The following is a 16,678-nucleotide window of genomic DNA, read 5'->3' on the forward strand; positions in this document are numbered from 1 at the left end:
AAGGGTTACTCCGCCCCAAAATGAAAATTTTGTCACTAATTAATTAACCCCATGTCGTTCCAAACCCAAAAAACCTTCATTAGTCTTCGGAACACAAAATAAGATATTTTTTATGCATTCTGCTCTCTGACCCTCCCATAGACAGCAATTGTCACGATCAATTAACACGATCAATGTCTAGAAATGTAGCAAGGAGATTGGTAAAATAATCTGTGTCATCAGGGGTTCAACTGTTTTTTTACGAAGCTACGATAATACTTTTTGTACGGAAAAGAAATCCATTCAGTAAAAACAACATATCTGCGTGACACAGCTGACACAGAACAGCGTACAATGTTTGTGTCCAAAATGGTGCTAGGTTGACGTGGAGGAGACGAATTGTTGAATAAAGTCGTTATTTTTGTTTTCTTTCCATATAAAGATATTCTCGCAGCTTCATAAAATTATGGTTGAACCCCTGATGACACATCTCCTTGCGACGTTGACTGTGAATTTTCATTTTGGGGTGGAGTAACACTTTAAAGGGATATTCACCCAAAAATGAAAATTAACCTATGATTTACTCACCCTCAAGCCATCCTAAGTGTATATGACTTTCTTCTTTCAGATAATACAATCGGAATTATATTAAAAAATGTCTTGACACTTCCAAGGTTTATAATAGCAGTGAATGGCTGTTGAGATTTTAAAGTCTAATAAAGTGCATCCATCCATCATAAAAAGTGTTTCCACACAGCTCTGTGGGGTTAATCAAGGCCTCCTGAAGTGAATTGATGCGTTTGTGTTAGAAAATATCCATATTTAAAATTTTATAAACTGTATCTCCAGCTTCCGCTAACTTTTGTATGTGTGTACATGAGAGAGTGATGTTACAGCGAACGATGTAGGACATAGCCAATGAATGGATGCCCTTTAATAGACATCTATTGGACTATTGAATATTAACAGCCATTCACTTCCATTATAAAGCTTGGAAGAGCCATGACATTTTTTAATATGACTCTGATTGTATTCATCTGAAAGAAAAAAGTCATACACACCTAGGATGGCTTGAGGGTGAGTAAATCATGGGGTAATTTTTATTTTTGGGTGAACTGTCCCTTTAGCATTCATTGATAATATTTCAATGTGATTTCCATCATTTTGACAGATAACAAATATTGAGTTATCTGCTGAAGAAACATTCTAGTAAATCCTGTTAATGGTACAGCTGGTTGGTTCTCTCCTGTTTCAGTAGCCAATGAGCTCACTGCTCAGCATTCAAATATAGGACTAGTGCATGCTGTGGCAGTTTGCAGCATGCTTCAGAAACCTTCCACCTTCTCGTATAGATCTGTATAGATCTGCTACGAGGTGATTCATGTATGCAATATGGGGGTTATTCATGTGTTATATGTGCAGCAGCAGTATATCTTACATGCTCACAGCAGTGTGTTGTGGAAGTATTGGCAGTAGCAAGTCTCTGTACTTGCTCTGCCGTAGCAGCAGCAGCAGCAGCAGCGTAGCAGATCTGTTCCACCAAGACCAAACACATTATCATTGTCATGTGTATTACCATGTCAGTCACTCCGAGAGTTGTCATGACTCAGTTATTTTAAAGCATCCATCTAAAGACAAACCTAGAAAGAGACGTGAGAATTTGGAAGAGAAAACAAAAAAACAGAGATTCTTATTGCATTCAGTAAATTATTCATGGAACATATAAATTAAATCGAGAGAGCAGACCACAGATGTGCAGTATATGTTATCTTTTCTCATATTATTATGGAGGAAAAAAGAAAATAATCAGGAGGAGAAGAAAGCAGTGGACTGAAAAGAGCTCTTGCCATAGACATTCTTGTTATCCCATGTCACATTAAAATAACAAGTGTTTTGTTATTCTCCTGATATCTGAAAATTAGAACATGAAGGTAAATGCACAGTCATTTAGTCAATCTGATGGATGAGGATCATTTGTAGTGCAACCTTATCATTTGAAATTATTTTTGATAAATTCACATTTGAACTTCCCCAAACCGGAAGTGCCTCCCAAGTGCTGGCTAGGAAAAAGTTTTATCAGGCTGTTGTACTGTTGTAACTACTTAAAAGCAATAAAGCATCCACAAAACTCAACACATGTAATCTCTGTTCAAGAAGCAGTTGTTAACATATGTTTTTCATGAATTCAGATGTTTTAGTATATCTTCTCACCTTTTGCATTACAAGCGTGTAGAAAATGGTGATTTTAACTGGATTGTGCCAGGAAAACTGTTGGCCTTCAGTGGACCTCATCCCAAGAGCAAAATAGAGAATGGTAAGTCTAAAGCTACTGTCCCAACAAATGCCACATACTAGGGGTTACTGGATCAGTGTGTTGGTATTTGTTCTTTATCCAACACAGCACTTGTTTCTTCAAACCCTGTAAACCAAACATCATTTGCTACAAGTACAGGAAAACATTAAAAATTGCTTGGCAAACCATTTGATCAGTGGTAATTAAACCTTTTTTATTAACAAAGTGCTGAAGGGGGAAGTAGAGTTACATTAAAATGTCTGAACCATTGTTCTAATAATCAGATTAGTGGATGAACTCTTACTAAGTGGACTGAACTCACTTGCGTTGTTTTGGCTCTTACAGGTTATCCTCTCCATGCTCCTGAAGCATACTTTTCATACTTCCGCCAGCACAACGTCACAGATGTTGTGCGGCTGAACAAGAAGATTTATGAAGGCCGGCGCTTCACAGATGCCGGGTTCGAACATCACGACTTGTTCTTTGTAGACGGCACCACGCCTAGTGATCTCCTTACAAGACGCTTTCTGCACATATGTGAGAACACAAAGGGTGCCGTAGCTGTCCACTGCAAGGGTGAGGCACTTTCTAGAAGTATGAAGAAATAGCATTACTATTGCATAATTTAAAATGTCTTAAATGAAAAAGTCTAAATATATTTGAGCTATACTTGTGCTCTTAGAATCCGTGTTTTCATTGTTATACGTTAGGGGGCACTAATACACATCTTCTGTACAGAATTTCCAAAAAAACACAAGAGAAAATGTTAAAAAAAAAAATGCGTGAAGCTAGAATAAAATGTTTTTGTTTACAAGCAGATACCTTTTGATGTTTTGTATGTTCAGATAATCATGTAACAAAATATATACGAATTAATACCTAAATAAGGACATAGTAGTATACTTAAAGTATGATGTAAAGTTCACTTAAAGGAACACTCCACTTTTTTGGAAAACTTTGCATCTACACAAACTTAGTGCCACTCACTTTCAGGAGCTGTGTAATATCATTGCGCCTGCTGCATGGTACGGCAGCAAAGTTCCTTGATTATTACGCCGGAATGAGAGTATAGTTCCTAGTCAAATCACCCTAGAAAATCACAACTTTTCATTTTCCGTCAGTCTTAGTACACAATATAACTACAGAAAAGTCAAGTTTTAAATAGAAAAAATATCGTAATTATATATGGTCATTTTTGAGCGAGATGCTAACGGTCTAATCGGATTCAATGATCTATGCTAAGCTACGCTAAAAGTGCTACCGCCAGACCCGGAGACTGACTGAATGGATTCGAAAACGGTAAAACTCACTGACACTGTATTATGACTTCGGTAAAGATAATGAGTTATAATGTCAAGGGTTTGCATAGCCCTATAAAGAGAAAGAAAATTTTTAACCAGCTCAAACAAATGAATAGCCAAATTGTTTTTCTGCAGAAGACTCATCTCTCAGATATTGAACATGAGAAACTGGCTAGATCATGGGTCTCTCAGGTATTTTTTTCCTCACACTCATCAGGACATCGAAGGGGGGTGGCAATATTGTTTAATAAATCAGTCCAATTCAGTATATGTTCAAAATATACAGACAACGAGGGGCGATTTGTCTTAGTTAGTGGCTCTTTATCTGGGGTTATGATATCATTGTTTAACATATATGCACCCAATGAGGTTAATACCAAGTTTATGAAAAAAATGTTTAGTCTGGTCAACGAAAAGGCAAAAGGTCAGTTGCTTATTGGAGGCGACTTCAGTTGTGTGCTGTCCCCACTAGATAGAAATCCCTTTTCACACAAGCCCCTTTCTATAATGAGTAAAGGAATTAGGAGTAATTGATATCTGGAGACACCTGCATCCTAGAGACAGAGACTTCACTTTCTACTCTCATCCGCATAATTCATACTCTAGAATAGACTATTTTTTTGTTTCTGGAGATGAAACATACAGAGCTATTGACTGCAAAATTCATAACATTACATTATCAGATCATGCGCCGGTGTCATTAGTTTGGGGTTTAGAGGGGGAGACTTATACAAAATTGTGGCGGTTAAAGACTTCTTTATTAGGATATCCAGCTTTTCAAACATATATTGAATCAGAGTTTAAATATTTTCTAGATATGAATAACACTGGAGATGTTTCTGCGGTTACTTTATGGTAGGCAGCAAAAGCAGTTTTGAGGGGTAGAGTGATTGCTTATGCATCTGCTCTAAAGAAAACTAAAATAGCTAAATGGACCGCATTAGAAAATAAAATATGTGAGCTTGAAGAGCAACACAAACAGAACATTACTGCAGAAAATTTTACTTTGCCTACAGAAGCAAGAAAGAAACTGGATGAACTTCTCACTGACAATGTAGAGCGGAATTTAAGATTTCTAAATGAGTACGGCTCTAGGGCTTGTAAACTCCTTGCATTCCAGCTCAGGAAAAAAAGGGGGCTTAACACAGTTCAAAAAATCAGGAGTGGGGATTCTAATAAACCTTTTTGTTTTAAACCTAAGGAAATAGCAGATGCATTTGCTTCATTTTATAAAGAGCTATATTCTGAAAATAAAAACGAATTAGATCTAGAAGAGATAGATGTTTATTTAAAAGAAATACATCTAACCCAGTTGAGCATTACTGACTCTGAAGCTATGGATGCTCCTATAACTGTGCAAGAGATTAATGAGGCTATTTTACAATTGAAAAACAATAAAAGTCCTGGAACTGATGGATTTAATAATGAATTTTATAAGACTTTTAGAAGTCAAATTTGTCCAATGTTAGCAGAGGCTTTCGCCGATGTTCATAAAAATAGTAATTTGCCAGCTACATGGAAAGAAGCTATAATATCTGTTATTCATAAAGACGGAAAAGACCCGACAGACTGTGCTGGGTATAGACCTATAGCTCTACTTAATACTGATTGTAAATTGCTGACCTCAGTCTTAGCAAAAAGAGTAAATAGAGTAATTACATCTCTGATTCATAACGACCAAACTGGATTCATAACGGGCAGGCACCTACAAGATAATATTTGCAGGTTACTTAACATAATGTCTTATAGTTCAACTCTCTGAACCCTGTATGGCACTGGCGCTTGATGCTAAGAAAGGCTTTGGTCTTTTCTGCTCAAAGTGTTAAAAAAATTTTAATTCGGTCCTAATTTTATTCAATGGATAAGGCTTCTCTACTCTGCCCCAAAAAGTATTGTTAGAGTTAATGGGTGTATGTCCCAACCCTTTACACCTGAAAGAGGAACGAGACAGGGATGCCCACTGTCTCCCCTTCTTTTTGCCCTGTGTATAGAGCCATTGGCTGAGATAATTAGAAGTAACCCTGACATTCAGGGAATAAGAGTAGATAGAGAGTTACACAAAGTGTCATTATACGCAGATGGCATAATTGTCTATATTTCTGATCCTCTACACTCTGTCCCCAAATTAATGGAGTGTATTAACAAATTTGGTAAACATTCAGGTTATAAAATCAATGTCGGGAAAACTGAAGCTCTAGCCATGAATGCCCTTATTACAACACAGACAAAGTCCTCCTTCTCCTTCAGGTGGCCTAAAGAGGGGATTAAGTATCTAGGTGTGGCCATACCCTGTGATTTGAATAAATTATATGATGGGATTTACACAAAATTATTAGAAAAAATCAATTCAGATTTAAGGAGATGGAGTATATTACCTTTTTCTTTATCTGGAAGAATAGAAGCTGTTAGAATGAATATTCTACCACTATTATTCCTTTTCCAGACCCTTCCATTGTCCCCTCCGGTATCCATGTTCTCTCGTTTAGATAAGTTGATTTCTAGATTCATCTGGCAAGGGAGGCGTCCCAGAGTTAGGTATAAAACATTGCAGTTGCAAAAGTCTCGAGGGGGATGGGCGTTACCAGACTTTAACAATTACTGGATAGCATCACAGTTGCGAGCCATGATAGTTTGGCTGTCTGACAATGTAGGAACTAGGTGGTTGGAAATAGAGAAATTTAATTCCAGACCTTACTCACTAGCAGCCTTTCCATTTCACGAAGAAAAGAAGATGAGTATATATAAACTGGGAAATTGGTCAGAGGTTACTTGTTTAGCATGGAGAGAGGTGCAAAAGATTCATAATCTTCCTATGGGTCTTTCATTGTTAACAAACATAACACAGATAAAGAATTTTACTCCCTTAAAAATGGATTCAGGTTTCAGGGTATGGGCCCAGAAACAACTGCAATATGTTCATCAACTTTTTGAAGGAGAAACACTTAAAACCTTTGAACAACTTGCTACTGAATTTGCTCTCCCTAGGACTGATTTCTACAGGTATCTCCAGATTCGAAGTTTCCTTTTTAAACATCCCAATTGGAAAAGGTTAAAAACTGCCCCATCAGCAATTGAGAGTTTGTTGATTAACGCTCAAAAGGGTAATATGATTCTCAGACCAATTAGCAGTATATACAGAACTCTGGAAGAGATGAAGAAAGATAACACGCATTATATTAAGTTAAAATGGGAGAAGGAGCTCGGGGTAGGGTGTAACGCCAAGCCAGCAGAGGGAGCCCTCACCCTAGGACTGCCTGCATGCTCCCTCTGCTGCTTCTACTGTTACTTCCTGTTTGACACTATTTAAAGACTGACCATGTGCTCTATACTTTGCGAAGTATTGCCAGTTTCACCTGCCTTACCGAGCGTTTACTATTACTCTGTTGGACTACCTGTTGCCGTCTTGCTTTGTTCCTGGATTTTGCATTTACGGATTACCCCTGTTTGGATTATTTGCCTGTTTGGACTGATTTCAAGGTTTGACCGTATTCTGCCTTTCGACTATCGCTCTCTGGATCACCCCTGTTGTCATGTTAGCCTTATTGGACTGTCTGCTCGGTATTTGACCCACTACCTGTTTATATTCTCTGCTGCTTGGATTACGTTTCATGTTGTGTTTGCTATTGGACTGCCTTCCGGTGTTGACCCTCTGCCTGCTCTTGTGTATTCTGATTCCTTTAATAAACATCCGCTTTTGGATTCCACCTCTGTGTCCTCGTTACAGAATACTTCGCCTACCAAGAATCCAGCGGAAATTACAGAGTACACGACCAGCTAACATGAACCCTGCAGTATCTCGCCTCCTCTGCCTTCGTCAAGGTGACAAGGCTATAGAGGAATATGTGGGGGAATTTTGTGGACTGTGTCACCTGGTTGATTTTAATGACGTGGCACTGAAAGACATTTTTCGGGTGGGTTTAAACGATCCCATTCGTTCATGGCTACCTGGGGGAAAGATTCATTGGTCACTAGAGAAATATATTGATCATGCCCTGCTATTAAGTGGATCCACGTTTACTGTGGGGATCGCGGATGAGGGACCCCGTGATCCTCCAGTAGCTACCCCACCACAACCAGCTCCCTTCACCTCCAGCAAACCAGAGACCCGTCACATCCCAACCTTCATGTCCGGTATCGTCACCGTCACGCCAGAGGCTCCTCAAACCAAGCCTGCTAAGCCACAGCTAACTCAAGTCACGTCAACCAAGCCAAGGCCTGTTCACGTCATGCCTGCCAAGCCAAAGCCAGCTCAAGTCACGTCCACCAAGCCAAAGCCTGTTCACATCATGCCTGCCACGCCACAGCCAGCTCAAGTCACGTCCACTAAGCCAAAGCCTGTTCACATCATGCCTGCCACGCCACAGCCAGCTCAAGTCACGTCCACTAAGCCAAAGCCTGCTCACGCCACGCCTGCCGCTCCAGGGCCTGCTCACGCCACGCCTGCCGCTCCAGGGCCTGCTCACGCCACGCCTGCCGCTCCAGGGCCTGCTCACGCCACGCCTGCCGCTCCAGGGCCTGCTCACGCCACGCCTGCCGCTCCAGGGCCTGCTCACGCCACGCCTGCCGCTCCAGGGCCTGCTCACGCCACGCCTGCCGCTCCAGGGCCTGCTCACGTCATGGCCACCCGTCCAGAGTCCGCACCTGTCATGGCCGCCCTCCCACAACCAGTCCACAAGATGGCCGCCATCCCAGAGCCAGTCCACAAGATGGCCGCCATCCCAGAGCCAGTCCACAAGATGGCCGCCATCCCCAAACCTGTTCACAAGATGGCTGCCATTCCAGAGCCAGTCCACAAGATGGCCGCCATCCCAGAGCCACTCCATAGGAGGGTCGCTGTCTCCAAGTCACGCCACATGATGACCCACGTGCTGGACTCACCCCTAATGGCTGTACGGACAGCTAAGATGGCGCTCCCTCTTGTTGCGGCAGCTACCCCTGATCCAGGTCAAGTTGCAGCTGTGTCAAGTCAAGTCACGGCTGTGTTTCCTGAGTCAAGTAAGGTCACAGCTGCCACCCCCGAGCCAAGTAAGATTACAGCTACTGTTCCTGAACCAAGTCAAGCTGCAGAACCAAGTCAAGCTGCAGAACCAAGTCAAGCTGCAGAACCAAGTCAAGCTGCAGAACCAAGTCAAAAAAAAATATATATATATATTATATATATATATATTATACTTTTATGTACTAGAAAATAGGCCAATTTAGTCCCAAGTGGTGTTGAAATAATACACTTACAAGTATACTACTAGTACACTGATATTTGTATACTTACTACATAAAGTATACTAAAAAACATACTTGAACTTTACTTAAGTATACTTAATAAAATAAATTAAAAGTAAAAAAAATTATAAAAAAAATTTGTAAGGGTACAGATATCTGTAACATATTGGTCATCAGCCATAATTGTTGGCTTATCGTTGCTGACCAGAATTAGTAATGTTAGATTTAATAATGTTAATTAAATAACATTAGTGCATCCTTAATTAATTTACCTGGTAAGTTAGGAGTTTTGTTTATAGATTTTGAGGATGATGGTATGTCACCCTTACCAAAAAGAAGTATACTTCAAGTTTATTTCATTAAATATACTTAAGTAAAGTTCAAATATATTATATAAGTATACTTTATGTAGTAAGTATACAAATGTCAGTGTACTAGTAGTATACTTGTACGTGTACTATTTTAATACTCCTTGGAACTAAATTGGCCCACTTTGTAGTATATAAAAGTATACATTTAAGTATAACAGTAGTAAACTTTGAGTACACAACTAGTTTACATCTATGTTTTAGTTTGTACTGCAACTATATTACAGGTGAACTTATACTGATAGTTTACTAATTAGTTGTAGAGTTTTTAGTGCACTTTGAAGTATAGTCTCAGTAAACTACTAGTTTAGTAGATTTATACTGCAGGTATACTCGTAAGTTTTCTTTAAGTGAACTTTACATCATACTTCAAGTACACTACTATGTCCCTATTAGGTATTAATTTGTATACATTTTGTTATATGAATATCTGAACATACAAAACATCAAAAGAAAGAACAGGGTATCTGCTTGTAAACAAAAACATTTTATGCTTCATGCATTCTTTTTTATAATAATAAAGAAATAATAAATAAACAACATTTTGAACAAAAAGCTTAAAAAAGACTATGAATTGGCTTCAAAATGATATTCAAAACATAGATGGAGTCGAACACCCCAAAGCTTGACAGTCATTATTACCTCTTAATGGGTCACATTTTATTCAATAACGTTACAGTTTTTATGCTGTTTTATGTCTGATGATCCTGTTAAAAACATGTGGAAGCATCTGTTGTTTCGGTTTCTTCTTCGCTTGTTTTAGAAAATTCTGTACAGAAGATGTGTAATAGCGCCCCCTACCACATAACAATGAAAATTTTCAGAGAAAAATGGATTCTCAGAAAAAAAATATTGCTCAAATATATTTAGACTTTTTCTAAGTATAGGTCAAGCATACTAAAATGTAATTTTAAGTATATTTCTGAGGAGTACATAAAGCACATTTCTGAAAAGTACATAAAAAGTGGACTGAAGATATACTTTCCTATTTTAGTTTAAAAGAAGTATACTAATAGCACACTTGAATAAACTTCTTTTTCGTAAGGGCACACAACCCGTCCATGTTGGATCTGTCTTATTTATCTGGTTGTGCCAGATGAATTAATGCCAAAATTCACCAATCAGGCATAACATTATGACCACTTTCCTAATATTGTGTTGGTCCCCCTTTTGCTGCCAAAACAGCCCTGATCCATTGAGGCATGGAGTCCACTAGACCCCTGAAGGTGTGCTGTGGTATCTGGCACCAAGATGTTAGCAGCAGATCCTTTCAAGTTCTTGCAAGTCCTATAAGTTGCAAGATGGGGACTCCATGGATTGGACTTGTTTGTACAGCACATCCCACAGATGCTCGATTGAGATCTGGGGAATTTGGAGGCCAAGTCAACGCCTCAAACTTGTTGTTGTGCTTCTCAAACCATTCCTGAACCATTTTTGCGTTGTGGCAGGGCGCATTATCCTGCTGAAAGAGGCCAAAAAAACACCAGGAAATACCATTTTCATGAAAGGGTGCAACAGTGCTTAGATTACCGGAAAAGTAATGTGATTGGCTGCTGATCCACTTCAAATGTATGGTTGACTTGCGTGCAGAATCTTCGATGGGAAGCATTTTCTCATTAAAATTTTTTTTTTTGAAAAAATATCATTTTTAATTATTTTGATTTTTAATTATTATACTCCCACTTTCTTTGTTCAGCTGGCCTTGGCAGGACAGGCACTCTGATAGGCTGCTATCTGATGAAGCATTATCGCTTCACAGCGCCTGAGGCTATTGCCTGGATACGAATCTGCAGACCGGGATCTGTCATTGGACCACAGCAGCACTTTCTTGAACAGTAAGTGCAAAAAGTCAAAATGTCTACAGATAGACTGAGGCATATACAGACATAAAATGATCTTTCTTTCTCTCAAGGAAGCAACACAGTATGTGGGTGCAAGGTGATCTCCATCGGTCCAAGCAGAAGCAACAGCAGCTGAGGCAAAGCCGACAACAAGAGAGAAACATGGCCCGTCTCATCTCCAGCGTGGACAACATGTCCATCGACAGCACCATTCTAAAACCACCAAGTGTGGATGAGGTGGGATGTCTGGGGATGTGAATTAACCATTCATATCTGGGTGCACAATACAGTAAGACTGTTTTTGACACTGTGTTTTGTTACTACACTACAGAATGAGCTCAGAGAAGAGGATATGATTCCAACTCAAGGAGACAAACTACTAGCTCTAAAGGGCCAACGTCATCCCAGATCTACCACCACAGTGCTTAGGTAGACCTTCAGTTATACTAAAGGATATGAGTCTCATTAATATTGTATCACCATTATCAGTCAAGACACATTGTAAAAAAATGATAACAATTTATCAATTTATCTAGTATTTATTTTAGATTTCCATTATTTTGAGAAGATACAGCTTTTGACCAATAGCAGGGTTTATGCAAGGTGCTTGAAGTACTTGACTTTTTGAAGGCCTGGAAAACCCTTGAAAATAGCAATGTTCCTAAAGAGGTACTTAAAAGTGCTTGAACTATTATCACTCAATTAAAAAAACAACTTTTTTGCTTATATCAGTTAATGTTAGAAAACAATCAAGCAGACAGTGTTGTGTAAACATGGCTGAAGACGCGAAAAGAGGAACAGATGAAATCAATTGAGTCATTTATGCTGGAACTGCTCCGATTGATTGAAACTCATGACTTCGATCATTCATTTTAAGCGATTCACTAGCAAAAACCAGATCAAATTAAAAGCCATTCATTTTCGAATTTCAGCATCGCTTGTAACAGTTTTAAAAAGCACATAGTGATGGGTGAAATGGAGTCTTTCAAAACTCAGAATCAGTTTAACTATTCGGTTGAATATGATTCAGTGTTTTGAAGCGCTCCAATCGGATCGTGGATCGCACATTGCAAATCATTTGTTTCAGATCGTGGCTTCAAATCGTGTATCGCAAATCATTTGATTTAGGTTGGAATAGGTTCATGAATCATTTCGCAAATTGAATGCTTCAAATCAAATGATTCACCAAACACAATTTGAAGTCCCAATCTATAAATCAAATGATTCACGATACGTAACATTCCCAACCACATTCCTAGAGGCCCACCAACACTGCTCATCAGCTCATAAGTAGAGGCTCCAAGACCTAAAATAGGTGTGTCAGACAAAGGAGAGATGCAAAATGTGCATTGTGGGGGAGCCTCCAGGAATGAGGTTGGGAACCACTGCGTTAGTCAAATGATTCCAAGTCCTAATATGAAATTATCGTTCGTGAATCATTATTCAGATTGGGACTTCAGAGCGTGGATGGATAATCATTTGATTTAGATCAGAACTTCTGAGCAGATTCGCAAATCTTTTGCTTTTGATCGGAACTTCGGAGAGTGGAGTGCGAATCATTGGATTTAGATCGGAACTTCGGAGCGGATTCTCAAATCTTTTGCTTTAGATCGAATCTTCATAGCACGGATCATGAATCATTTGATTTAGATCGGGACTTTGGTGCGGGTTCGCGAATCATTTGTTTCATATCAGGATTTTGGAGTGGTTGGTGAATCATTTTTCTTTTTTCTTAAACAGTAGAAAACATCAAACCATTAAGGCAGTACGTTTATAAAAACAAAAGAAAGACAGTATACACAAATCCCTTCAGAAAATTAACCATGGTTTTACTATAGTAAAAGTGCAGTATACTTAGTAATGATTTAGTAGTAATCCTACACTACACACACATCCTGATTTTGCTAAGTTAGATGTGTTCCTGGGTCAACATATTTTGTTGACCCTGGAACAACATTTTAATCCAAAAATTTAATCTTGACCACATCCCTACACCTAAACCTAACCTTACCCATGAGTAATCCCTAAAATCAGAGGAAATGATAGATGAATGACACTGATGTACAAGCACCAAACACTGATTGTAAGCCTAAACTTCACAAAAACTATAAACTGTTTTTTCAGATCTGATTGGTTAATCACAATGTTGTTCCAGGGTCAACAAAGATGTTGATCCAGGAGCATGTCGTACTTGGTAAAATCAGGTTCTGCAATACTACGCATGTGCGTGCTTCTCTTTAATTTGGCCAATTTTTATTACTATACGAACCCTGCAGTAGGTCAGTGGTCGAGTGGACCAGTGGTACTCACAGTTCATTATGACATCATGCATGATTCATTACATTTCAAGTTCTGTCATGAAATTCTAGATGGCGTAGACTGATAAACCTGCTAGCTTATACATCATTCACGACTTGGCACATGCTGATTGGTCTCTGTTCCCTCTGTAGCCAGTGAGCTTGCTGTTCAACATTTAAAGGCACAATATGTAAGATTTTTTTATTAAAATATCCAAATACCACTAAAACAGTGTTATATATTTTGCTGACTTGTGTAATTACATTATCCCAAATGTTTTGAAGAATGTTCAAATCCAGAGAAATAAGCTATTTTAACTAGTGTAACAGACCGTGTCATTGCATCACCCTGCATAAGATGTCATACATCCTCGATTTTATTTTGTATAAAACATGGAAACCCCAAAGACACTTTAATATGTTATGCATTTTATTAGACAGGTGACAAACGCACAGAGTAGCATTATAACAGAACATTCAACACACTCAAATGTGTCTAGTATGATAAAACAATGCTGCTTTTCCTACATACGTATGACTGGAAGAAGCGGAACCGCTCGACTGTGGCATAATAAAAGCTCCACTACTGTCGAGCCATGTATCGTGGTCGTCCTTAATTAGCAATCCCTTCAGCATCCTCGTTTCGCTTTCACGACTTTCAGCGCCACCCGGATTCATAGTCAGTGACCTTAATAAGTCTTTAATACATTAGCTCATCCATGGACATGATTTCTCCCCGAGTCCTGGTAGATTGCATTGGCTGTAGGGATAAAGACAACAACACGTATGATTCCACGCTCATTCACGGTGTCATCAAACTGCGCCTTTGTTTCTTTGTTTGTTTTAAATATGCACCCTCTATCGGCGAAAACCTACATATTGTGCCTTTAAATTGTTTGGTTCAGTGTTTGTGGTATCAGAAGCCTTCCACCTCCTCCAGCTCCACCTGTCTATCTGTCTACAGTGGGTAATTTAATGTATGCTACCTATATAGCAGCAGTATGTTTTGCATGCTCATAGCAGTGTTATCTGCAGTAGCAAGTCTCTGCTTCAGCAGCATAGCAGAACTACAGAGTTGTCATAATAGAATTAAATGGGACCCTGGACCACAAAACCAGCCTTAAGTAGCACAGGTATATGTGTAGCAAAAGCCAAAAATACATTGTATGGGTTTAAAATTATTGATTTTTCTTTTATGCCAAAAATCATTAGAATATTAAGTAAAGATCCAAGATGTTCCATTAAGATATTTTGTAAATTTTCCACCATAACTATATCAAAACTTAATTTTTGATTACTAATATGCATTGCTAAGAACTTCTAGGTGATTTTCTCAATATCTTGATTTTTTTTTTGCACCCTCAGATTCCAGATATAGTTGTTCCAAATAGTTGTATCTTGCCTAACAAACCATACATCGATGGAAAGCTTATTTATTCAGCTTTCAGGTGTTGTATAAATCTCAATTAAAAAAAAAATACCCTTATGACTGGTTTTGTGGTCCAAGGTCACAAATAAAAAAGAAGTTAAAGTCGGCATGAAATAAAAGTTGTGATCTACATGACTTCTTTATTTTCAAATGTAATAGCTTATTGAAAAAAGGACAGGACTCAATTTTATTCAATTAAAGATAGTCAAGTTTGGAATCAGTAATATTTTTAATGTTTTTTAAGTTTCTTCTGCTGACCAAGATTGCATTTATTTAATTAAAAATACAGAAAAAAACAGTAATACTGTGTAATATTATTCCAATGTCAAATTATGGTTTTCTATTTTAATTTACTTTAAAATCAAATTTATTCCTGTGACGCAAAGCTGAATTTTCATCAGCCTTTACTCCAGTCTTCAGTGTCACGTGATTTTTTCATAAATCATTCTAATATGCGGATTTATTACCAATGTTCAAAACAGATGTGCTGCTTAATATTGTTTTTGGAACCTGTGATATTTTTTGTCAGGATTCTTTGAGGAATAAAAACTTTAAAAGAACAGCATTTATGTAAAATAGAAATCTTGTGTAACAAGATTCATTACTGTTCAGAAATACCGCACTATAAAGACAAAAGGTGTCCTTCCTTCCGTGAGGACATTCTGGATGCCATGCCTGAATAAATAATTACTTTTTAATAAACTTGCTCTGCTCTTTGTCATTTTTGTCAGTGGGATAGGCACAGCTCCAGGCACCATTTCCCCTCCAAATTCTTCCAAAGCTCCTCTCTTCCTCTCTTCTCCCACTGTGCCACAAAGACTAACAAGAAGCCCTTCCTCTTCAGCCGGCAATCTAAAAAGGTACATCAATGTTTTGATACAATTCCTGAGTGATTTTTTTTAAATTCCAGATCTTATTTATTTACATTTCCCATGTTCTGCGCCCCGCACAGCTTCAGTCCCCGTTTAGCCCATTCCCTCAGCAACCTTTACGATGACAACAACTTCAATGGCGATGATAACAGCACATCTCCTTCCTCCTTTGCACCCTCCCCATCCCCCGCACCTCCATCTGGCTTCAGCTTTGGGTACACCTCCACTGACCCCCGACTTTCTCCCTCACATTTAAACTTCAATCAAGAGGCCAACACCAACCTCAGCAGCATTACTGGAGCTAATACCATTAGCGCTAATCGCACAGTCAGGCCTATGAACAGAAGCGGCTATAGTCTGTTCTCCGGCGGTCTGCCGAACCCCCCGTAGAGGTCTGTTTCGTGGTGGACTAAGCGGGTTTCCAGGGCGCTACCTCAGCAGATCCATTCCAGTGAGTGACCATCTGGCCACCTCTGTCATCTATGTGGCGCTTGGTTTTCACTCACTACTTCTGCTGTTTTACTCATTTTCCTTCACTTTGGGTTTTTTTCTCTAATTTTCTTCTGGCCTCACTTTGCTTCTGTGCTAATTGAATAGTATAGTTGTGATCTTTATGTTAGGGTGACCAGACGTGCCACTTCCCGGGGACACGTTCAGCACAGGATTTCTAAATTGCTTAAATGTCAGTCTTTGACATGCGTTCACGCACCTTGTGTGTATCTTAATACAAATTAATGGTACTGACATATTTTAAGATATATGTGACCCAGAAGTTGCACTACACTTTAACATTGCCCGTTATAATCTATTATTACCTGTCATTTTAATTGCCCTATTTTAATTAAAATAACACATTTAACTGCTTTTATTTTTGTTTATATTTTCAACCTACAGGACGACAGCGCAGTGTTTAAAAACAACAAAATATGCTAGGGCTGGATAAAAAAAAAAAAGAGAGATTTCTCGATTTTAATAGATTCTCATTTTAATGAACGAATATCCATTCTTAAATCACAATTGATCTTTTGTTCTTTGCTGTTTTCAGTTGATGAATGTCTTCCTATAGCAACAGGCTAGG

The 16,678-nt window shown here is 38.7% G+C and overlaps 1 protein-coding gene across 4 annotated transcripts in view; it reads left to right on the forward strand.

The window, feature by feature from the left end:
• Positions 1–16,678, forward strand: part of cdc14aa (cell division cycle 14Aa) — a 33,446-nt gene that overhangs the window by 14,733 nt on the left and 2,035 nt on the right. The window contains exons 8-14 of one of the 4 annotated variants that reach the window (XR_007829470.1): positions 2,206–2,293; positions 2,618–2,848; positions 10,858–10,996; positions 11,074–11,239; positions 11,334–11,431; positions 15,460–15,588; positions 15,681–16,051. Coding sequence is in view for 3 of the 4 variants with exons in the window: in XM_051132312.1 (XP_050988269.1) it covers positions 7,920–8,598; positions 10,858–10,996; positions 11,074–11,239; positions 11,334–11,431; positions 15,460–15,588; positions 15,681–15,990 (1,521 nt within the window). In the remaining variant the exon portion in view is untranslated. Of the gene's footprint in view, positions 1–2,205; positions 2,294–2,617; positions 2,849–7,867; positions 8,599–10,857; positions 10,997–11,073; positions 11,240–11,333; positions 11,432–15,459; positions 15,589–15,680; positions 16,210–16,678 lie in introns of those variants that run through there. The other 3 variants (XM_051132302.1, XM_051132321.1, XM_051132312.1) reach the window with 3 other exon arrangements.

Source organism: Labeo rohita, chromosome 2 (genome assembly GCF_022985175.1).
Source record: "Labeo rohita strain BAU-BD-2019 chromosome 2, IGBB_LRoh.1.0, whole genome shotgun sequence".
In the NCBI taxonomy this organism is placed as follows: Eukaryota; Metazoa; Chordata; class Actinopteri; order Cypriniformes; family Cyprinidae; genus Labeo; species Labeo rohita.